Consider the following 17458-nt stretch of genomic DNA (forward strand, 5'->3'; position numbering starts at 1 on the left):
CAGGGTTGCATGCGTCCCAGCGCCTGCTTCCTCTGCTCCTCAAAATGCCGAGGCCCACCTTCTACCTGCCCAGCAGCAGCACGGGGTCAAGGAGGTGCATAAGCCAGTGCCCTGCTGCCTGGGTGAAGATGACCTGCTGTGAAAAAGAAGAAGACTTGTGCCTTTTGTGAGACTTTATAAAGAATAAAAGAGGTCTGAAATGCCTCTTTACAGCTTCTTCTTAAGTGGAAGGATCAGATCTGGTACGCTCACTTTCTCCTGAAAGGTTTTATGGCTGAGTGGGAACTAATTCTTACCAGCGATCGTGTCGCAAACCTAGGCAAAATGTTACAGATAGGAAGTGATTTTTTAATTCAGATTATTTTAAAGCCTGTGCTTTCCTGCCCATTTAGCTCAAGTGTCCTTTACTCAGGTGGAAGAAATGTTCGCGTTGTCAGATTCCAGTACCTCGAGCACCACAACAAAGTATTGGAAAGTTCCAAATTCATCTTGCTAAATTTATCAAAAAAAAAAAACACACAAAGAAAGATTCACCCGTGCATTTTAATCCTATATAGAGCATACGTCTACTGAGTTCAGTGGACAAATATGTAGGCATTGACGCTGCTTTTGGATCCTACGTAAATGAAAGAAACAACAATTATAAAAGCCTGTTAAAGATAACAGGCTCCTGAAGGTTTTGTTCAGCTTTACTTAAACAACAACAAGGGGCAAGATACTGAAATACTATGCCCAGACGACATAGATGTCTTTTGGATGGTAAAGAGGGTCACTCACAGATCTGCATTTCATGCCCATCGCCATCAGCTCCTTTGCTGACCTCGTCAAGCCTTTTTTCTGTGGCTACAACAGACCTGGCTTAACTGACGTATGACCTAAATCAAATCTACAGTCAAATCAAACCTTCATGTCCAGAGAATTTTTCTAAAGGCTTACATTAAGGCAACTTGCAACCTAGGCTCAGCAGAGATCATTTTTAAATCTTTTGATATGTCACACGGTAAAAGATTTACCATGCCTACAGAAGACACTGACCCCAATCACTTTCGAAAGGGAAATGGCAACACCGTGATATACTTGAGATTTTATTCGTGCTGGTGTACCAGAGATATGGTATAGCAGAAAATAAAAAAGTGATGAATCGCAAGCTGAAGATTTTCAATGAGAAAATATCTGTAAATTAAGGACAGTGTTTTCAGAATGAACAGGACTTCAGAAGAAGGACAATGAAGAATCAAAAATAAATATTATAGCACAACTTTAAAGTCAGTACTAGCTATTTTGTCATGGCTAATGGGGGAGAGAAGGTGACAGATTAGAGTCAGGGAGAGGGAAATCATGCAGGCTTTGATTAATCAGAGCTGTCTACACACATTTGCCTACACAAGCAGAATTAAAACCATCATACAAGTTTTAGGGCTAGGTCTCAGAGACTGCAGTGGAAATAACATGCCCTGACATTTTTACAGTTAAAATGACAGGGATGAGAGCAGCATTTTGTCATTAGAAGTCCTCTGGTCATTCACAGAGGATGTCACAGCTCTACTTAGCTTGAGAAGAAAGAGTTAAATTACTCAGAGCTATTACATCCTGTCTGCTGCTTGGCGGGACCACATACTGTGACAGCTGCAAGCTTTACATCCTCTGCAAACTGACATTTTACACACAGACCCAGTGCATCACACTGTTCAGCTTGTTTTTTCTATTAGCCTTAGCAATTAAAAAGGCAGCACTTTCCCTGCTAAGAGGTGTGCCAGCCCCTCTCTTTTGCCTTTATGATTAAACAGCAAAACTTTATATTTTCAGTGAGAAAGGCTCTCTCCAGACATATATACACACACGTTATTACTGAGGGCATCAGTACATGCTATATGTCTTCCTGTCTTAAACAGCTTTCTTTTGTTGTGGCTGGGACTCTATTCATGTGTTTCTTCTTAACTGGGATACAGCACAATAAATTTGCACAGTTCAGACCACATCTGAACAAGTTCACAGCTCATCCAGACAATCATATCTGATGCAAATTTAAAACTAGAATCCATTACACACATTCATGTCATGCTGTCCATCAGTGCCTCTACTGCTGCCTTGGTATGTACAAAAATAACAAATGGAAAAGGTTAATCTAAATCACAGCTAAACCTGTATTAAAAATAAGAAATTCCACAACAATGAGGCATTCCACCACTCCAGTACTCACTCTGATAATATTTTGAACTACCCATAATAGAAATAAAGCATTTACTGGCTACTGAACTCTGTCTCCTTCCTCCCATTCTACAGTCCCTCCCTCTGCCCCTTCCTTATTCCATGCTTACAGCAAATAAGGGTGAATTCCAACAGGATTTAACAGAGGCAACTGGGTCTCCTGGTTTGGACACTGGGCAAATGCCTACAGATTCTCCCGGCTTCCAGTATTTCTTTCACTCATTTGATAGCTTTATCTGTGCCTGCTATCTCTCAGAAAGCACAAGGCATGAAATATCCAGGAAGTTACTTAAATCTCAGGGGAAGAAAACAGAGGTGGTCAGCTCTGCTTTGTCTCTGTCTGGGGAGAACTTTTCCAAGAGTTCCTCATTGCCTTGGTCTCCTTCAGCAAGCCTTCTCCTCCTCCATTTTCAGATCGGCGTGTAATGCACTCATAATGTCCCCAGAAGAGGGGCACCTGATCTCAGAAGCGCAAAATTGCCAGGAAACAGCCAGCGTCCAGATTTCAAATTACAGCAGAGAACAATCTGATCACACCAGCAAGTTGTGTACACGCTGCCAGACAGTTTCTGAAACTGCACGTAGACCTACCAGATCTTGTGTCTGGAACAAGAGATCCTCCACATCAGCCCTCACACAGACAGAGTACGCAGCATTACAGCATCTCTTGTCACACCAGATGGGTTTCATTGGTTGGTTCCTTAATCTGTTGACCAGCTGTGCCTCCAACCCGGGACAGCTAACCAGGAGAAAGGCATTGCTGCTACAATTAGGGAAAATGATGCTCTACCTTCCCGGGCTCTCACGCTTCAAGGGGCCCTGCCAGAAGACACTCCTCAGCTGTATCCTAGCTTTCAGTCACTGCCATCACAGGGCTCCCTTTATTAGATGCTGTCCTTGTCATGTAGCTTGAGGCAAACTTTCTTACGTATGTTCACCGAGAGCAAACCAAGAGGTGCGTAGGGAGCATCATGTGTAACTACATTGCAATATCCTTCTAAGTCTCACAGAGCCTCTCACTGGTTGTCTGAGAAAAGCCAAACTGATTCAGACCAAGAATCCACTTAACTCAGAAAGCTGTCTCCAGTGTGGCTCTACGGGACACCTACGGGAGAGCATTATCAGGGCAAGCACGTAGGATACCTGCCCCAAATATTTAACGTACTTCCTCAGCACATTGTGGTTTAGTTGCTACTGAAACCAGTTCATGAGGTGAGGTGCAGCAAGTGGGGATGACCGGGGGGTTCCCTTCCAAAATGCACACCTAATCTGAACTAAAATGCTTGTACAGATGCATAGATAGAAGTAGAGAAGACAGAAACTGTGGAAGAGATGATTTTATCTACCTGAACCCACCTAGATTTTAGAAGCCACAGCATTCTCCAGAACAGTGTTCCACGGATCTCCTTTCTGCTGTATAAAGAATGACCTACATTACCTCCTTTTCGCTTGTTTGCACCAGGCCCTTCACTAGTGCCATTTGAGGGCTCTCATTTTTTTTAGATGCACATTAGCACAAGAAAACCTGCTGTTAACACATTACACTGTCCTTCAAAAAGTTTCTAGCCATTATTATATGGCCATTTCTTGCTACACTGCAAAGTCATCATGTAATAACCAAACTCTTAACCCTAGCCTCTTGGAATTTCACACACTTAGTCTAGCATCTGTCCCAGTTTTCCTTACTTTTAGTAATCCATACTTTTGGCATGTGTGTGTCTTGCTTAACTCTCTCTTAGGATTTCACACCATTTACGATATATTCTAAGCTGGAAGATGAAGCATTGCCTTTATAGATACCTAAAATATATTTCTGGCAGACCAGAGTAATTTAACAATAAATCAAAAAAAAATATGAAAGCCAACAATTTCTTCTTTACCCCTGTGATCTTTGTGCTTCTTTTAGCAAACTATTTTAAGCCCAGTTTTTTAAATACCTACCTGTGTACCAAACTTGCTGTGGAAGACCTGTACTGACTGATCTAAACGGTGGTTTTACTGATCTGAGTGTGCATTTAGATCAAAAAAGTCAGCCTATGACAACGCACAGCTTGTTTTCAGTGATCTACCCGGAACATACATTTTTTTTTCAGCATATGAAGGAGGTCAGACAGAAGCAAATGTGATTATTTCTGCACTCCTACTGCATGTAAGCCTATGTAAATGCCCACAGCCTTTTTAACTGCAATACTACATTGACCCACATGGTCATATTCCCCTTGCAACCAATAGAGATACTCCACAATTCATCTAGCAAACACCTGTATTTTTGGGACAGACAGCCCTGAGTTTCACTGCTCACCACTATTCGCATTGCCCCCTCTTCCCACTAAAGTATGGAAAGGATCAAAATAGTATCAAATATAAAAAAAATTTAGGACAAGAGGGAATGGCCTCAAGTTGCATCAGAGGAGTTTCAAGTTGGAAATGAGGAGACATTTCTCCTCAGAAAGAGCAGTCAGGCACTGGAACGGGTTGCCCAGGGAGGTGGTGGAGTCACCATCCCTGAGGGTGTTCAAGGAAAGGTTGGACTGGTGCTTAGGGACATGGTTTAGTGGTGACATTGGTGGTAGGGGGATGGTTGGACTAGGTGATCTTGGAGGTCTTTTCCAACCTTTAGGATTCTATGAATATCAAAAGGGCACTGTACAAAACCAGAGTGTGGTTAATTGACATAACTAATGCTGATCTCTTTACCTCAGATGCCTGTGTGCTACTGCTGAAGGATAGGTAAGTATGTTAGTCTATCTCCATCCAGTGATTTGATTTACAAAAAAAAAAAAAAAAAAAAATCAAAGAAAAACTGCACACATACCTTCAGTACAGTCCACTGTTCTACAACAATGGCATCATAGCCCTGCATGGTTTTACTGTCTTCCACGGCAACATCTTCAAAGAGGAATACTCCATCCGTTGTTCCATGAAAAGAATCTGTGAAAATGCAGGGTTACGAGTAAGCTCTATGGAAGACAACCCATGTGTAACGAGGCATTTGAATTTATTAACAGCATGTTGTTCCAAGCATGCTAATAAGAGAAGTGCATAGACCTTCGTCTGAAAGCCCAGCTATATTAAATGAATGAAACTGATATCTCTAGCAGTTTTTAAGAGCAGCCATCACCGTCCACACTGTTATTCCAGAGTCTGTCATCAAAAAACACGGCTTTTGCATTTTGAGCAGGCACAATGAATTCAGCCCTCAGTTCAGCAGCACTGTTCACCTAAATGAAGTTACACAAACATTTGCAGGCTGAAGACCATGCATTATGTTACATCAACTTCTCAAGGGCTTTTGTAGGTACACTGATATTAACAACATTATGCATTCATTCTCCCAAGTCAGAATCCTACATATGGATCAGGCACTGCAGTTACAATGATCTACACGGACAAAGGATGATCTGGCATATCTGAATGCCGTGAAAGAAAAGATACATTCATAACTATTTCATCAATTTATAAAGGCATTTTGACCATCTGGCTTAGTGGCTCTCTATTCTCATTTGTATTCCCAGCATGTTCAGCCCTTTTTCAGACTACACATACTATACAAGTTACTTCTGCACCACTTTCTCCTTGAACTTAGCTGTACACTTGATAATCAGCACTCACTCCCATAGGCAAGCCCTCATTTTTTATCAGCTTCATGACACAATAGACTCCAACTAATTGAAAAAACTGACTTACCTTTCCTTGCTAAAGTAAGATAAATGATGAATAGTCATTTCTAACATATATTACATAAACAGTATTGTACTCTTTATCAACACAGAGAACTCCTGTCACGTTGTCATAAGCATGTTCCTCAGCCTGCCTTTCTGGTTTAAATAACACATTTACCCTGTGCAACTGATTATAAAGACCTTGTTCATCCCTGGCCTGAGTGTTGTATTTTACACAATAGTTTCTTTGCATTTTTAGGAAAACAATGCTCCTTGCAGCACACATGTCAAACTGATAGATCCTCCAACTGACTTGTAGGTAAGTCTGCTTAGCTGTTTCAACAGGTCCTACTTTAATGGGTGGATGTTGGTCAAGAAATGCTAGCAGGGAGACTGCCTCCATGAGACAGGACAACGTGTATCAAACTCATCATCAATTTTCACAAAGGAGGAGTGAAGAGGATTAAAAGGCTTCTTACCCTTGACAACACAACTCCTAGTCAACACCGTCTATAATCTGTACTCAGTTTATTACCTAGAAATGAAAAACTAGAAATGATGAAAAACTCCCATGAAAAACTAGACTCCTGCACTTGAAGGCTCGTGTCTTCAATAAAGATATCTCTAATGTCTCAGAAATATATGTGGCCAGACTGTTGTTGCAGGTGTAAAGCATTTGCACACCCCCTTGCTTCGATACTCATGGTCCAGTAGTCTTTTTTTGCTGAAGTTTCAGTCAAGTCATTCAGTTATAAAAGAGCAAATGCAAATACTCATAGATAACACAAAACCAGATGAATTATTTATTTATTTCTGTTGAGGAGGAGGAAAGTTGTAAACCATTTAATAATTCTCACTCTCTTTGGGATTCTGTTAGGAGACTCAAAGAAGTAGAAAAATACACTGTCTACCTTCAGGCTGACAGCATCCCCAGACAAGATTTCTGGTAACTCCATTTAGACTAATGAGGGAGAAAGACTCCTCATCACTACAGCGAGCCATTGTTACACGGTGCTCAAAGGGGGATAAACTGGACTACACAGCAGTAACTCCTGTCATCTAGATAGATTTCTCATCTCAGTGAGGTGAACCTTCATTTTTGCTGTGAAATAACAGGTAAGATCAGTAAAGTAGCTGGGTTACAGGTTGGAAAACATAGGGAGAACAAGCCTGTCACATCCAAATGGGCACAAGACTTGATTACCATATTTTATAAAGAAATGGCATTTTGTTAAGTCCTACATTTCAAAGCGGGAACCAACCCACCTTCTGTGCAATACGTTGCATTCCAACACCCCAGCCCACGCCCGAATCTATTTTAGGATGCACAACATACAAACAACCCTTTACTTTTCCAAAGCGGGGTGCACAGGACAGCACCTAGGGCTGAAAGCGGAATCCCATGCATCCACTACACACAGATATCAGAGTCTTGTAAGGGAAACCTGGTACACTAGCAGTGCTCTCGCCTCTGTATAGTGAGTCCTGTTAATGAAATTCAATGTCACACTGTTGGCACAACTGCAGCTTGAGCTCTGCCCACACATTTGCTTAGCGAATTAGTAAGCGATCAAAACACAATCAGCATGCGTGTGTTTACACTCTCTCATAAATCATCCTCTATGCTTCGCTCCGCTGTGCATTCCACTTGCACAGTTCCCAGCTCCCACATGTGTGAGCGTTATGGCACATATGCAACGTTTCAGAAACTAATAGCCGAGCTTGTGGGACCCTACAGGGAGCAGACAAAGTTGACACTGCACTTCCTTGTTGGGTGTACAGTGATTACGGTCGAAGACTACATCCCCTCAATCCTAAGATCCATTAATTTTTTGGCTGGGAAAGAAGCAGATAGGAATGAAAAAAACGGAAGGGGAAAATTGATGAGGGAACGACAGCTGCTGCATACTGGTGTCTGCTCAAAAGACTGGTGAAAAACTCTGTAAGAGACGCTGCTCGGTTACACTCATTAGAATTTCCCACCTTAACTATAACCAAGTCTTCCCTCCACCTGTCATTCCACAACGCTTGAACTTTCATGCCATAAATACGTGTCAGCCAATTCTCAGACCCTGGCAGTACACCTTCCCTTTTACAGGTCAGCTACTACCTGTCCAGCCAAAAAAGGGAGGTAAAGGAAAGAGTAATTGAATCATAACTTTCATCCCATGTGAAGTATTTGGGATGCTAAGACTGGGGAAAAGGAGAAAGCAGAACGAGGGATACAAGGGTCATCACACAGAGAAGAGGCACACAGAACCCTTGTTATAGTGTCAGGATTAGCAGGAATTTCAGGGAAACTCTTACATAGAGATGTGAAAGGGCAAAGAGTTAGACAATGAGTCTACCTGCATTACCTTTATGCCACAGATGCTGTAAAGTCTGCAGCAACTTAGGTTCCAATCATGTTCTACAGCTGAGATTCGCATCACCTGACATTACATATTTATGGCATAGATGTCTACAGCTGCATTAGTCATCAAGGCTCTCTTTTACAACCGATGCAGAGAAATAGCCATCACTTCATTCAGTACCCAGTTTCACAGAATCTTAGATTAACTGAAGTAGATAGGAACCTCAGGATGTCTCCAGTTCAATCTCCTGCTCAAAGCAGGAGCAGACCAGGTTGCTGAGGGCTTTACCCAGTTGTATCTTGAAAATCTCCAAGGATGGAGACTGTACAACTTCTGGGCAGCCTCTTCCAAAGTTTGACTGTTTTTATGGTGAAAAAGGCTTTCCTCATATCCAACTAGAACCTCTTTTGTTTCAACTTACACGTTCTTTCTCATTCTCCAATCATGCACCTCGGCCAAAGGCCTGTATCTATTTTCTTGACAACCTCATCAGGCACTAGCAGGTACTGTTAGGACCCCCAGATTTGACCCTTTTCCAGGCTGAACAAAGCCAGCTCCTTCAGTCTTCCCTGACAGGACAAGTGCTCCAGCCACTGACTGTCATGGTGGCCTGCTGCCAAACCAGCTCCAGTTTGTGAACATCTTCCTTGTTCCTTTGGGGAAGTGCCCAAACCTGGACACATTATGTGGTCTACATGCAGCCCTACTGGGTGCCAGGTACAGGAGGGTTTTACCACTTGCTATACTCTTGCCAATACAGCCTGGTATGCTGGTGCCTTCTCTACAGCCATGGCACACTGCTGGTTCATGCTCAGCTTGCCACCTACTAACATTGCCCAGGGCCTTTTCAACAGAGCTGCTGCCTCACCAGGCATGTGTGCAAGGACCTCTCCCTCCCCAGATGCAGGACATTTGTCCTCATTGAATTTCAAACAGCTCCTGCTGGCCTGTTCTTCCAGCCTGCCCAGGTCCCTCTGAACAGCAGCCCAACCCTGACGCACATCAACCGCACCCTGAGCATGGGATCATCTGCAAACCTGGCCAAAGCACACACCCTCGCCTCCTCTGCAGCACTGCTAGCACTGTTAGACACAGAAGATCCCAGGACAGACCTCTGTGGTACTCCACTTGTTACTCCAGGCAAAGCATGACCTATAATTACTACCCTCTGAGCACAGCCACGCAACCAGTTTTTTTTTAACTGTCTAGTTGGCTTCCCATACGGGCTGCTGGGTCCTCACTTGGTACAAAAATATTGTGGGAGCCATTCCTTCCTGAAGTCACCAAACATGACATCCACTGCTTTCCTTTCCTCTACAAATCCAGTCATTTTATCACAGAAGGCAATCACTTTGGTGAAGTATGATTTACCCTTGTTAAATCCATGCTGACTGTTCACGATGACTTTCCTCTCCTTCATGTGTCTAGAAATGGGTTTCAAGGGGACTCAGTGATTTTTCTAGTGAAAAGAAGTGAGGCTGGATTGTCTTTTTGGTCTTTTTTGAAGACGGGCACAACCTTTGCCTTTCTCAGGTGTTGAGGACAACCCTGGTCTCCAGGACCTTTCAGAGATGACTAAGAGTGGCCTCCTAACAACTTCAGCCAGCTCTCCCAGCACCCTTGGATGCAGACCATCTGGTCTCAGAACTCAAGCAATCCCTGTCTTGATCTTCATCCACCGCTGCTAGTCCTGCACCTCCTTGAACCTTGCCTCTAAGCTCTGAGGCCTAGCAAAGGAGGTGCTGCATATCTCAGCCCTTTCTAGATCTTCTGTCACTGTATCGCGTACCCCAATGCACCCACCCATCTCTTCTAGATGTCTGACATGGAATAAGGTGAATCACAACACAGACTGTATTGGTCTAGACCTATTTTACACCACTTAGAATGACACTTTTAGGTGACAACTCATGCAGACACCTGCATGGCAGGTTCCAACATTTGTTTGGCTGAATCTTACCTAACCAACCTACAAAGATCAGCCATCCAAAGCTTTAGATGGCGAGTTGGTCTTTCCAGTTTCCACTGTTTCTCACACAAACTATTGATTCTGGTGCAGTTGTATTCTCTTCTGGTAAAGCCTTGTTTAACAAGATTTATCTCCTGGAACTTAGCCTGCATTAAAAAGGTCTTTAATAATACCAAATATGAGTTCATTTGCAATAGGGCAATAAGTAATGCCAATAAAACAAGCTATTCTGACTTTGCTGTTTATGGTATCATTTCCCAGTCTCTACTCTTGAACCGCCATAGCTTCACTTTTTCTTAAAGAAAGGGCTCAGAACACAAAGGTTACAATCGTCCTTCCTCTGAAAGTGTTCTATTGCCACTGCATTTTCATTAAGGTGTCCCACTGTGCACAAAAAGCTATTTTCACTGGTTGTATAAATATTTGATGTAGCTCTGTTGACAAAAAGCTATTTTGATGTTCTGGCTTCTGCTTTACAAGAAGTAAATGGTAAAAAAATATATATTTCTTTGCTATGACAGCTTTTCTAGTGTGCAACAATTTTCACTGTGTTGTCTTTGAACTACAAATCTCCCTCATCTAGGAAACTAACCTTTAGGCTGCTGGTGTTCTCAGAGATGAAAACTAGCTATCTGGTTCTATGATTCTATGTGCAATGTGATCTGAACATTGGCCTTTGCTTCAAATTTATATTCCTCCCTTCCCTTGAACCTTTTCACCTTCACTGTGCGCAGAAAAAATAATTCCATATGGATGATAAAAACTCCAGCCACTTCAGTGGATAAGGTGAAAATAATTGGCCAAATGCATCACTGGTTCATCTCTGTCAGCAGCAGTGCAAATATAACAGAGACAATCAACTTGCTCTTCTAAAAACCTGGCTACTTTCCTCTTCTAACCGACTCATATTTTGTTTAAGTCCTGTCAATGTTTTGTGACTGGTTGGCTGGCTTGTTCTAAGCTTGAAAGCCACGAAATTCCCAGACAATGGTAAAACAAATACAAGAATGCCCAGTACTTAAAGAACTGTAGTTCAAAACAACTAAAAAGGAAGAAGATTGTAATTACACTGTTAATGCATGAAAGTATAACCTTAGCTTTGATTCTTCCTCCCTTATCCTCACCTACTCTTGCACTGTCGACTGAAAACTTGCTGTTAAAGGAAATAAACAGATCCTTCCTGTTACATTTTCAATTTTCAGCGGTATTTATTTGTGCCTGTCTGCTATGGTCTCTACTTCTCACTAGAAGAGGGAATGGGTGAAGTCCTACGATCACTTCAGATCATTTGACAGCGTCAGTTACACCTGGGATTACAGGCAGCATTAGCAATGACATGCGTTGGATGAAGTAACAGCAAATAACAACTCCAAATTTAAATATTTTTTGCTGCTATCTCTAACTTACTAGCAAAATCTGAAAACATTTAATATATGGTGTAACACTCCATGGTTTACGTTTTGCAATTTGCAAGTGTGTTGTACCTCTGTTTATTATTATATGGCATGATAAGTAAAAATAAACAGTTGCTATCAGTGAACTTTAAAATTCTATTAAATACAAATTATTAAACTGTTGGCAGAAGGAAGAAACAAATTATGTCTGCTGATACTCTGGAAATCTTTACTTCATTGGGCATTCCAAGGACAAGGGGGAAGAAGATAATAACCCTGCTTTTAAGTCTAATAAGCAAAATAATGGATTCATACTTTAAGGCAAAGAGAAAACCAGTTCCCAGAACAAAGAGATGTATATAACCAATTAGATAAAGTATGCTAATATTACTTTGTTTTGGAAAGGGATTAATCAGTGAATACAGAGATCAGCTGTGAGGAGATGGATAGGCTGCCTTCAAAGACTAGAAAAAAAGTAAAGACAAGAAGCCTTCAGCCTCCTCTTTCTTCCCGCCTCCCTACCCTGGTTGGTGTAAGACTGAAAAATCTGTTTCACTGCTCTGCAGCATAAGAAAATGTTAGGACTGAAATCATAAACACTTAACTGCAACTGAGAGCGACTTACAGATATTCTTAGCAAATATCCTTCTAATAGCACGGGCATAGTCACAGCATTTTAACGTAACAGTTTTAACTGATACCCTTTTAAAAGCCTTAACTCTGAGCTTTCTGACTACTAAAACTGTTCTTCCTGAAACTGGAAGACGCTAAAGAAAAAAATGTTTATTAACTGCTCATCTTCAGTCTCTAATCTAAATTAATCATGAATCTGTCTACTTTCATATAATTCATTGTCCTGTTTGCATAGAAACTTTCATGTCATCGTTCAAGCTTACTTTATCTATGTCTATAGGCAGTTATCCAGCACCCCTCACTGGGGTGTATAAGTACATGAACTTCCCTCAGAGCTGTTATATAAATGAACTTTAGAAGTTTAAATAACAGAAAAATGCTGTGTTTAAAGCATTTTAGAGTACATTGATAAGCAGATTTTATTAAAGAAAACACTGAGCCTGATACAGCCAATTAGTTTTGCCTCGATGAGTTGCAATTTATACACATAAAATAAATGGCCATGGCTTTAAATAAGTTAACTAACAATTAGGCTTTCCAGGAAGCTGTATGAAAGCATTCCATCAACTGAACTTTAGACCTTCTTTTTTTTTTTTTTTGCTACTTGCTGCAAAACAAAACAAAGCAGAACAAAAAGAAAAAAAAAAAAAAAAGATTGCTTATTAATTTCCCAATTGACTTTTACCAGAACCAACTAATATTACTGTGTTTCATCACAGGCCCTGGAATTCAAACTGGCAGCAAAATGGGAAGAAGATGCTCTCGAAACAGTTTTCCTATAATTTTGTGGCACAAACCCATGGAACTTAGTAGCAGGGCCCAATCTATGGGTTACCACATCCCTTTTGAAGAATGCAAAACAAACCAAAATTAGGTGAAAGATTCATAGCATTCACAGGATTCAGCCATAAGCATTTTAGCTATGCAGTATACCAGTCACGTAATTTTCCACTGAAACTAATTTGGCTATAAGTTCAACATTTCGATGTTCAAGGACTTCCCTTGGTTTGTTCTCATGGTCCCCTAGTTACGTCTCCAAGATCCCTATTGTGCACCAAAATCTTTCTTTGTGCAACAGGCTTGTCTGCAGAGACACCGCTGTGGCCAGGAATGTACAGACTGGCTGCATGCAGTATTACGCTGAATTCTGTCCTACATTTTCCAAGCATACAAAAATCTGTTTTCCAGTCTTTTCATCTTAATAATACCATCGTTCACCCCTCACACACATGAAACTCATATCACTAGGATGAAACAAGAAGCGCAGACATTTTTTATTAAAATACTGTGCCATAAAGGTGAAAATGTCCTCTGCAAGAAGTGGGAGTAACAGGCTAGATACTGGCCAGATAAGACTAGAGGGTCCTTATACCAACCTAGCATCAGACCCAGGCGCAGAGTGTGGCCAGGGAGCTAAGAGGAAAGACCCTCTTCCATTTACTTCACCTGCTTTACAGTCTTAGTAATTTAATTGATTTTACTTGGTACTGTTGAACAAGTCTGTGTATTTCTGCAGTTACAGTATTTCTATTATGTTTATAAAATACATGATCTCAGCTTTCCTTATTCAAATGCCAAAATATTTCCTGTGCTTTCATTCCACTTCACTGAAATAGGACGATTTAAAACAAATATGCCCCAAGCCTATATTAAAAGCACCTCCCAAATGTCTTCTCTTCAAAGATAATGACCTCTATTAGAGGAGAAAGGGAAATAATCACAACATAATGCTTTCTGTAATTTCCATACCATTTACCATTCCAAGGCTGAAGATGGCGTTTACCAAGGAGCCTCCTTTCCTGAAGTGATCTGTCATGTGCTCCAGCCAATTCGCTTCTAAGCCGTTGACAGTCTGCCCGTTCCTGGAGATCCTCATAGGGATGGTCACCGTATAATACTGGCTGCATCTCTGGGGGGTTTTCGGCTTGTTGAAGAGTGCGAAGATCTCTGTCTCTACAAAAAGTAAAAAATGGAGTAATGCTACAACCACATTATGGTATTTCAGCTAAAACTACGCGGAACCCACTGTTTGCCCTTGCCTGACTATACGGTGCAACTGCAAATACTTTGGGACGTGGTTTTCTCCTTATTACATTTCTGCAGTGTCCAACACAGGAGGAACCCCAAACCCAACAAAGTACTTTGATTGCTGTTACAGTATTTGTTACTAACAATGGATTCACTGTTGATAATAAAACATTTCCAGGTAACAATACTTGTGTACTAATGGACAGCCCCCCCCTTACAAGTACCTGTATAAACCAAAGAAGCTCCACAAACTGCATTACGTACCGTACAAGTCACAGTATCACTAAAAATTAATGCACAGAGTATTTCTTTTTGTCTACTGAATGCACTGTTAAAAGAGGTATAACACTGGGGATGGTTCAAATGTGAAATCTTGCAACTTTAGGAGAAACTGCATTACACAGATCATGGACATTGAAATAAAGTATGAAATAACTTGTTTTTGATAATGCTATGGCACAGAACCAGCAAGCAGTAGGCTCATCTAAAGAAAACACAATGAATCATAAATAGAGAGACAATGTTAGCTGGTTAGTTGATTTACTCTGGGTCTGAGCCAAGGCGAGACATTGACACAACAGCAAATCAATCTTGAAAGTAGAATTGTGAACGGTCTCAAAAATGAGAACATTTTCTAGACTCTGTTCCATATCTCCCTTACAATTGCAAAAAAGTCACTGCTGACAGCAAAGTTGAGCTTTCACAGCTCTGAGGTTGGAAGGAAATTTAAGTGCAGATTGACTATTGACTTTCAAGAGCCAAAAAAATCCCTCTAAATAAATATAAAGGGCAAAAACATGAAGTGAAATCCATTCATTCAACAAGCTCCTCTTTTTTCCAAGTTATTATATTCTAATCTCAAATATTAAAGTAAAGAATAAAATGTCAAGAGAAATGTTAAGATTGCTCTCTAACAGAAATGTCTCTGAGCATGAAGGGTGAAAATGAAAATAATATCAGAAAGGAGATGGTGGCAGCACTTGGAGGCAGGAAGCTCACCGTATAACCAAACAGGAAAAAGAGACCTAAAGATCTCAGAGGTGAACCATGATTAAAATAGAATTAAAAGGAATAATTAACATGGATCCTCTTGCTGTTTGCCAAATGTTTAGAAAGAATAAAATGATGAAAATCCTAACTCAACAGAGCATACACATAAAACTTCTGCACTCAGTTTGATTTTGACTCCCAGAAGAAACTCATGTGTTTATAAAGACGTTTTACCTACAATAGTAAATCATGGAACTGGAAACCCATAGGGAGATGGTAATTTGGATTTGACACTGGGCTGTTGACAACACGCATTTAAAACATGTGGGAGTCTTTCAGGGCTTGTCTCGGTTCTGCAACCATTACTACACCAATCCTACTGTTCCAGTTACTACTGACAAAAGTTTTCAAGCAGCCTGACTGCTCAAGTGTGGACAAATACACCTTCAATTTGGTTCTAGGTAACACGGGACTTTTGCACACAGCGTTGGAATATTTGTGCCTTGTTCAAAAATAATTACCAATGGTGCTTTCAGAGCCCTTTAACAAAAGGGAAAGTAAACGAGCATTACAAAATATTCAGCACAAAAAAAATGAAGCAGCATAAAAATAACTCTTGAATAGTATAAAACCTAAATTAAAGGACAACATTAAGATTCCACAAATGGTAAGAAATATCGCTCCTCCACACACAAAGTTTAGTGTAGGGAAGGAGTTCAACAGTGATCACTTCCTATGGAATAAGTAGGGTAACAGGGAAAAAAAAACCACCTGGTACTTTCTACCTTCATGTTCCCAAGGAAGGATGGAGAACTGGTGCCAAAGACTGAAATACATTTTCCATGGGAGGAAGAGGGAGTGCTGTAATAACAAAAAGCCATACCAGAGTAATAAAGAAGTCAGCAATGTTGTATAGGCAATAGCTTCAGGAAAATCCTACTGGAGGTGAGCTATTTCATCTTCTGTCATATAAAAGTGCCTTCTCAGTCTTCTACTCTTGGAAAGTATTTGCTTAACTCACCAGTAAAAATACATGAAAAATAAATAAGGCCAAAAAGCACTCAGAGAAAAAAAGATAAATACGGAAACTAACCACTTTTTTTTAATAAAACCTCTTATCTGGCAAATCAGAAGCTGTAATAAAATCAGCTAGGGTGTTTCAGACAGAAGTTTCGGAAGATTTGAGGTGGTCAGCTTCCCACTATGCAGAAACATTAAGAACATGGTTACTTGCAGCGAACGATTCCCACAGTTCAGTGTGGAGAGTAGCATCAAAAAGATAATTGCTAGGTTAACTCTCTCAAGGACAGGATATATAAAAAGAGAAAGGATATATAAAAAGAGAAAGGACTGGTCTGATATGAGTTGGAGATACCTATTTTAGAACTATAGAACTCAAAGGGATTCTAGAATGAGTAAGTTTCTAGCATAAAACAGAAGAAATTATTCAAATAATAGCAGCACTTTGACCAAACCTGGCTGCTGCCGCACCCCAAAACTTTGAGGATGGTATAGTGAAAGGTTACTGAAGAATGATCCCATTCTGGTGACAAAAACCTAATTACATGAAAATGCAACGGAAACCAAGACAATAGTCCAAGTCCAAATAGTCCAAGAATGCATATTCATTCTCAGTCCTACATTATAAAATCCCCAAAGGGCCAGGATTGTTTGACTGAATCTATGTAAACCATGAAGAACAGCGATAAATTTAAGTCAAGGACAGTGCCAGCTCAAAGGAATGTAGATGGAATTTCCTTACGTAGATTTATAACTTGTAAGGAAAGTAAGCAAAAAAGTAATAGAAATAAGTGTACACCACCTCTTCTAGGATGTAGACAAATATAGGGAAGAAAGATTTAAAGTGAAAAGGGGGGCAAGAATCTTTTTTTTCTGATGACTTTTGATTTTCTAAATTACTCTGGTCTACATCGTATTTTAAACTACAATTTCTGCTACTGAATTAACCTCTGAGAAATGAACAACTTAAGGAAGGAACTTTGAGACCTCAGATGAGACTTTTTTTTAAGATGATGTAAAATGATATCTAAAATTGGAAAGCATATCTGAAGAAATATATTTCAAAGAGAAGGAGAAAAAGAATAGGAGACAGGGAGAGAGAAAGGGAGAAAGAGAGAAGAGGAAGGGATGGGACAGGACGAGAAGAGAAAAAAAAAAGAAAAAGAAAAAGAAAAAGAAAAAGAAAAAGAAAAAGAAAAA

At 40.5% G+C, this 17458-nt stretch overlaps 1 protein-coding gene across 1 annotated transcript in view; it reads right to left on the reverse strand.

Moving 5' to 3' along the window:
* The window catches only part of RFTN1 (raftlin, lipid raft linker 1), a 95976-nt gene that overhangs the window by 12732 nt on the left and 65786 nt on the right, over nucleotides 1-17458 (reverse strand). The window contains exons 6-7 of the mRNA XM_035318864.1: nucleotides 13970-14173; nucleotides 5024-5139 (exon numbers count right to left, since the gene is read on the reverse strand). Of these exons, the coding sequence (XP_035174755.1) occupies nucleotides 5024-5139; nucleotides 13970-14173 (320 nt within the window). The remainder of the gene's footprint in view (nucleotides 1-5023; nucleotides 5140-13969; nucleotides 14174-17458) is intronic.

The sequence above is a fragment of the Oxyura jamaicensis genome, chromosome 2 (genome assembly GCF_011077185.1).
Source record: "Oxyura jamaicensis isolate SHBP4307 breed ruddy duck chromosome 2, BPBGC_Ojam_1.0, whole genome shotgun sequence".
In the NCBI taxonomy this organism is placed as follows: domain Eukaryota; kingdom Metazoa; phylum Chordata; class Aves; order Anseriformes; family Anatidae; genus Oxyura; species Oxyura jamaicensis.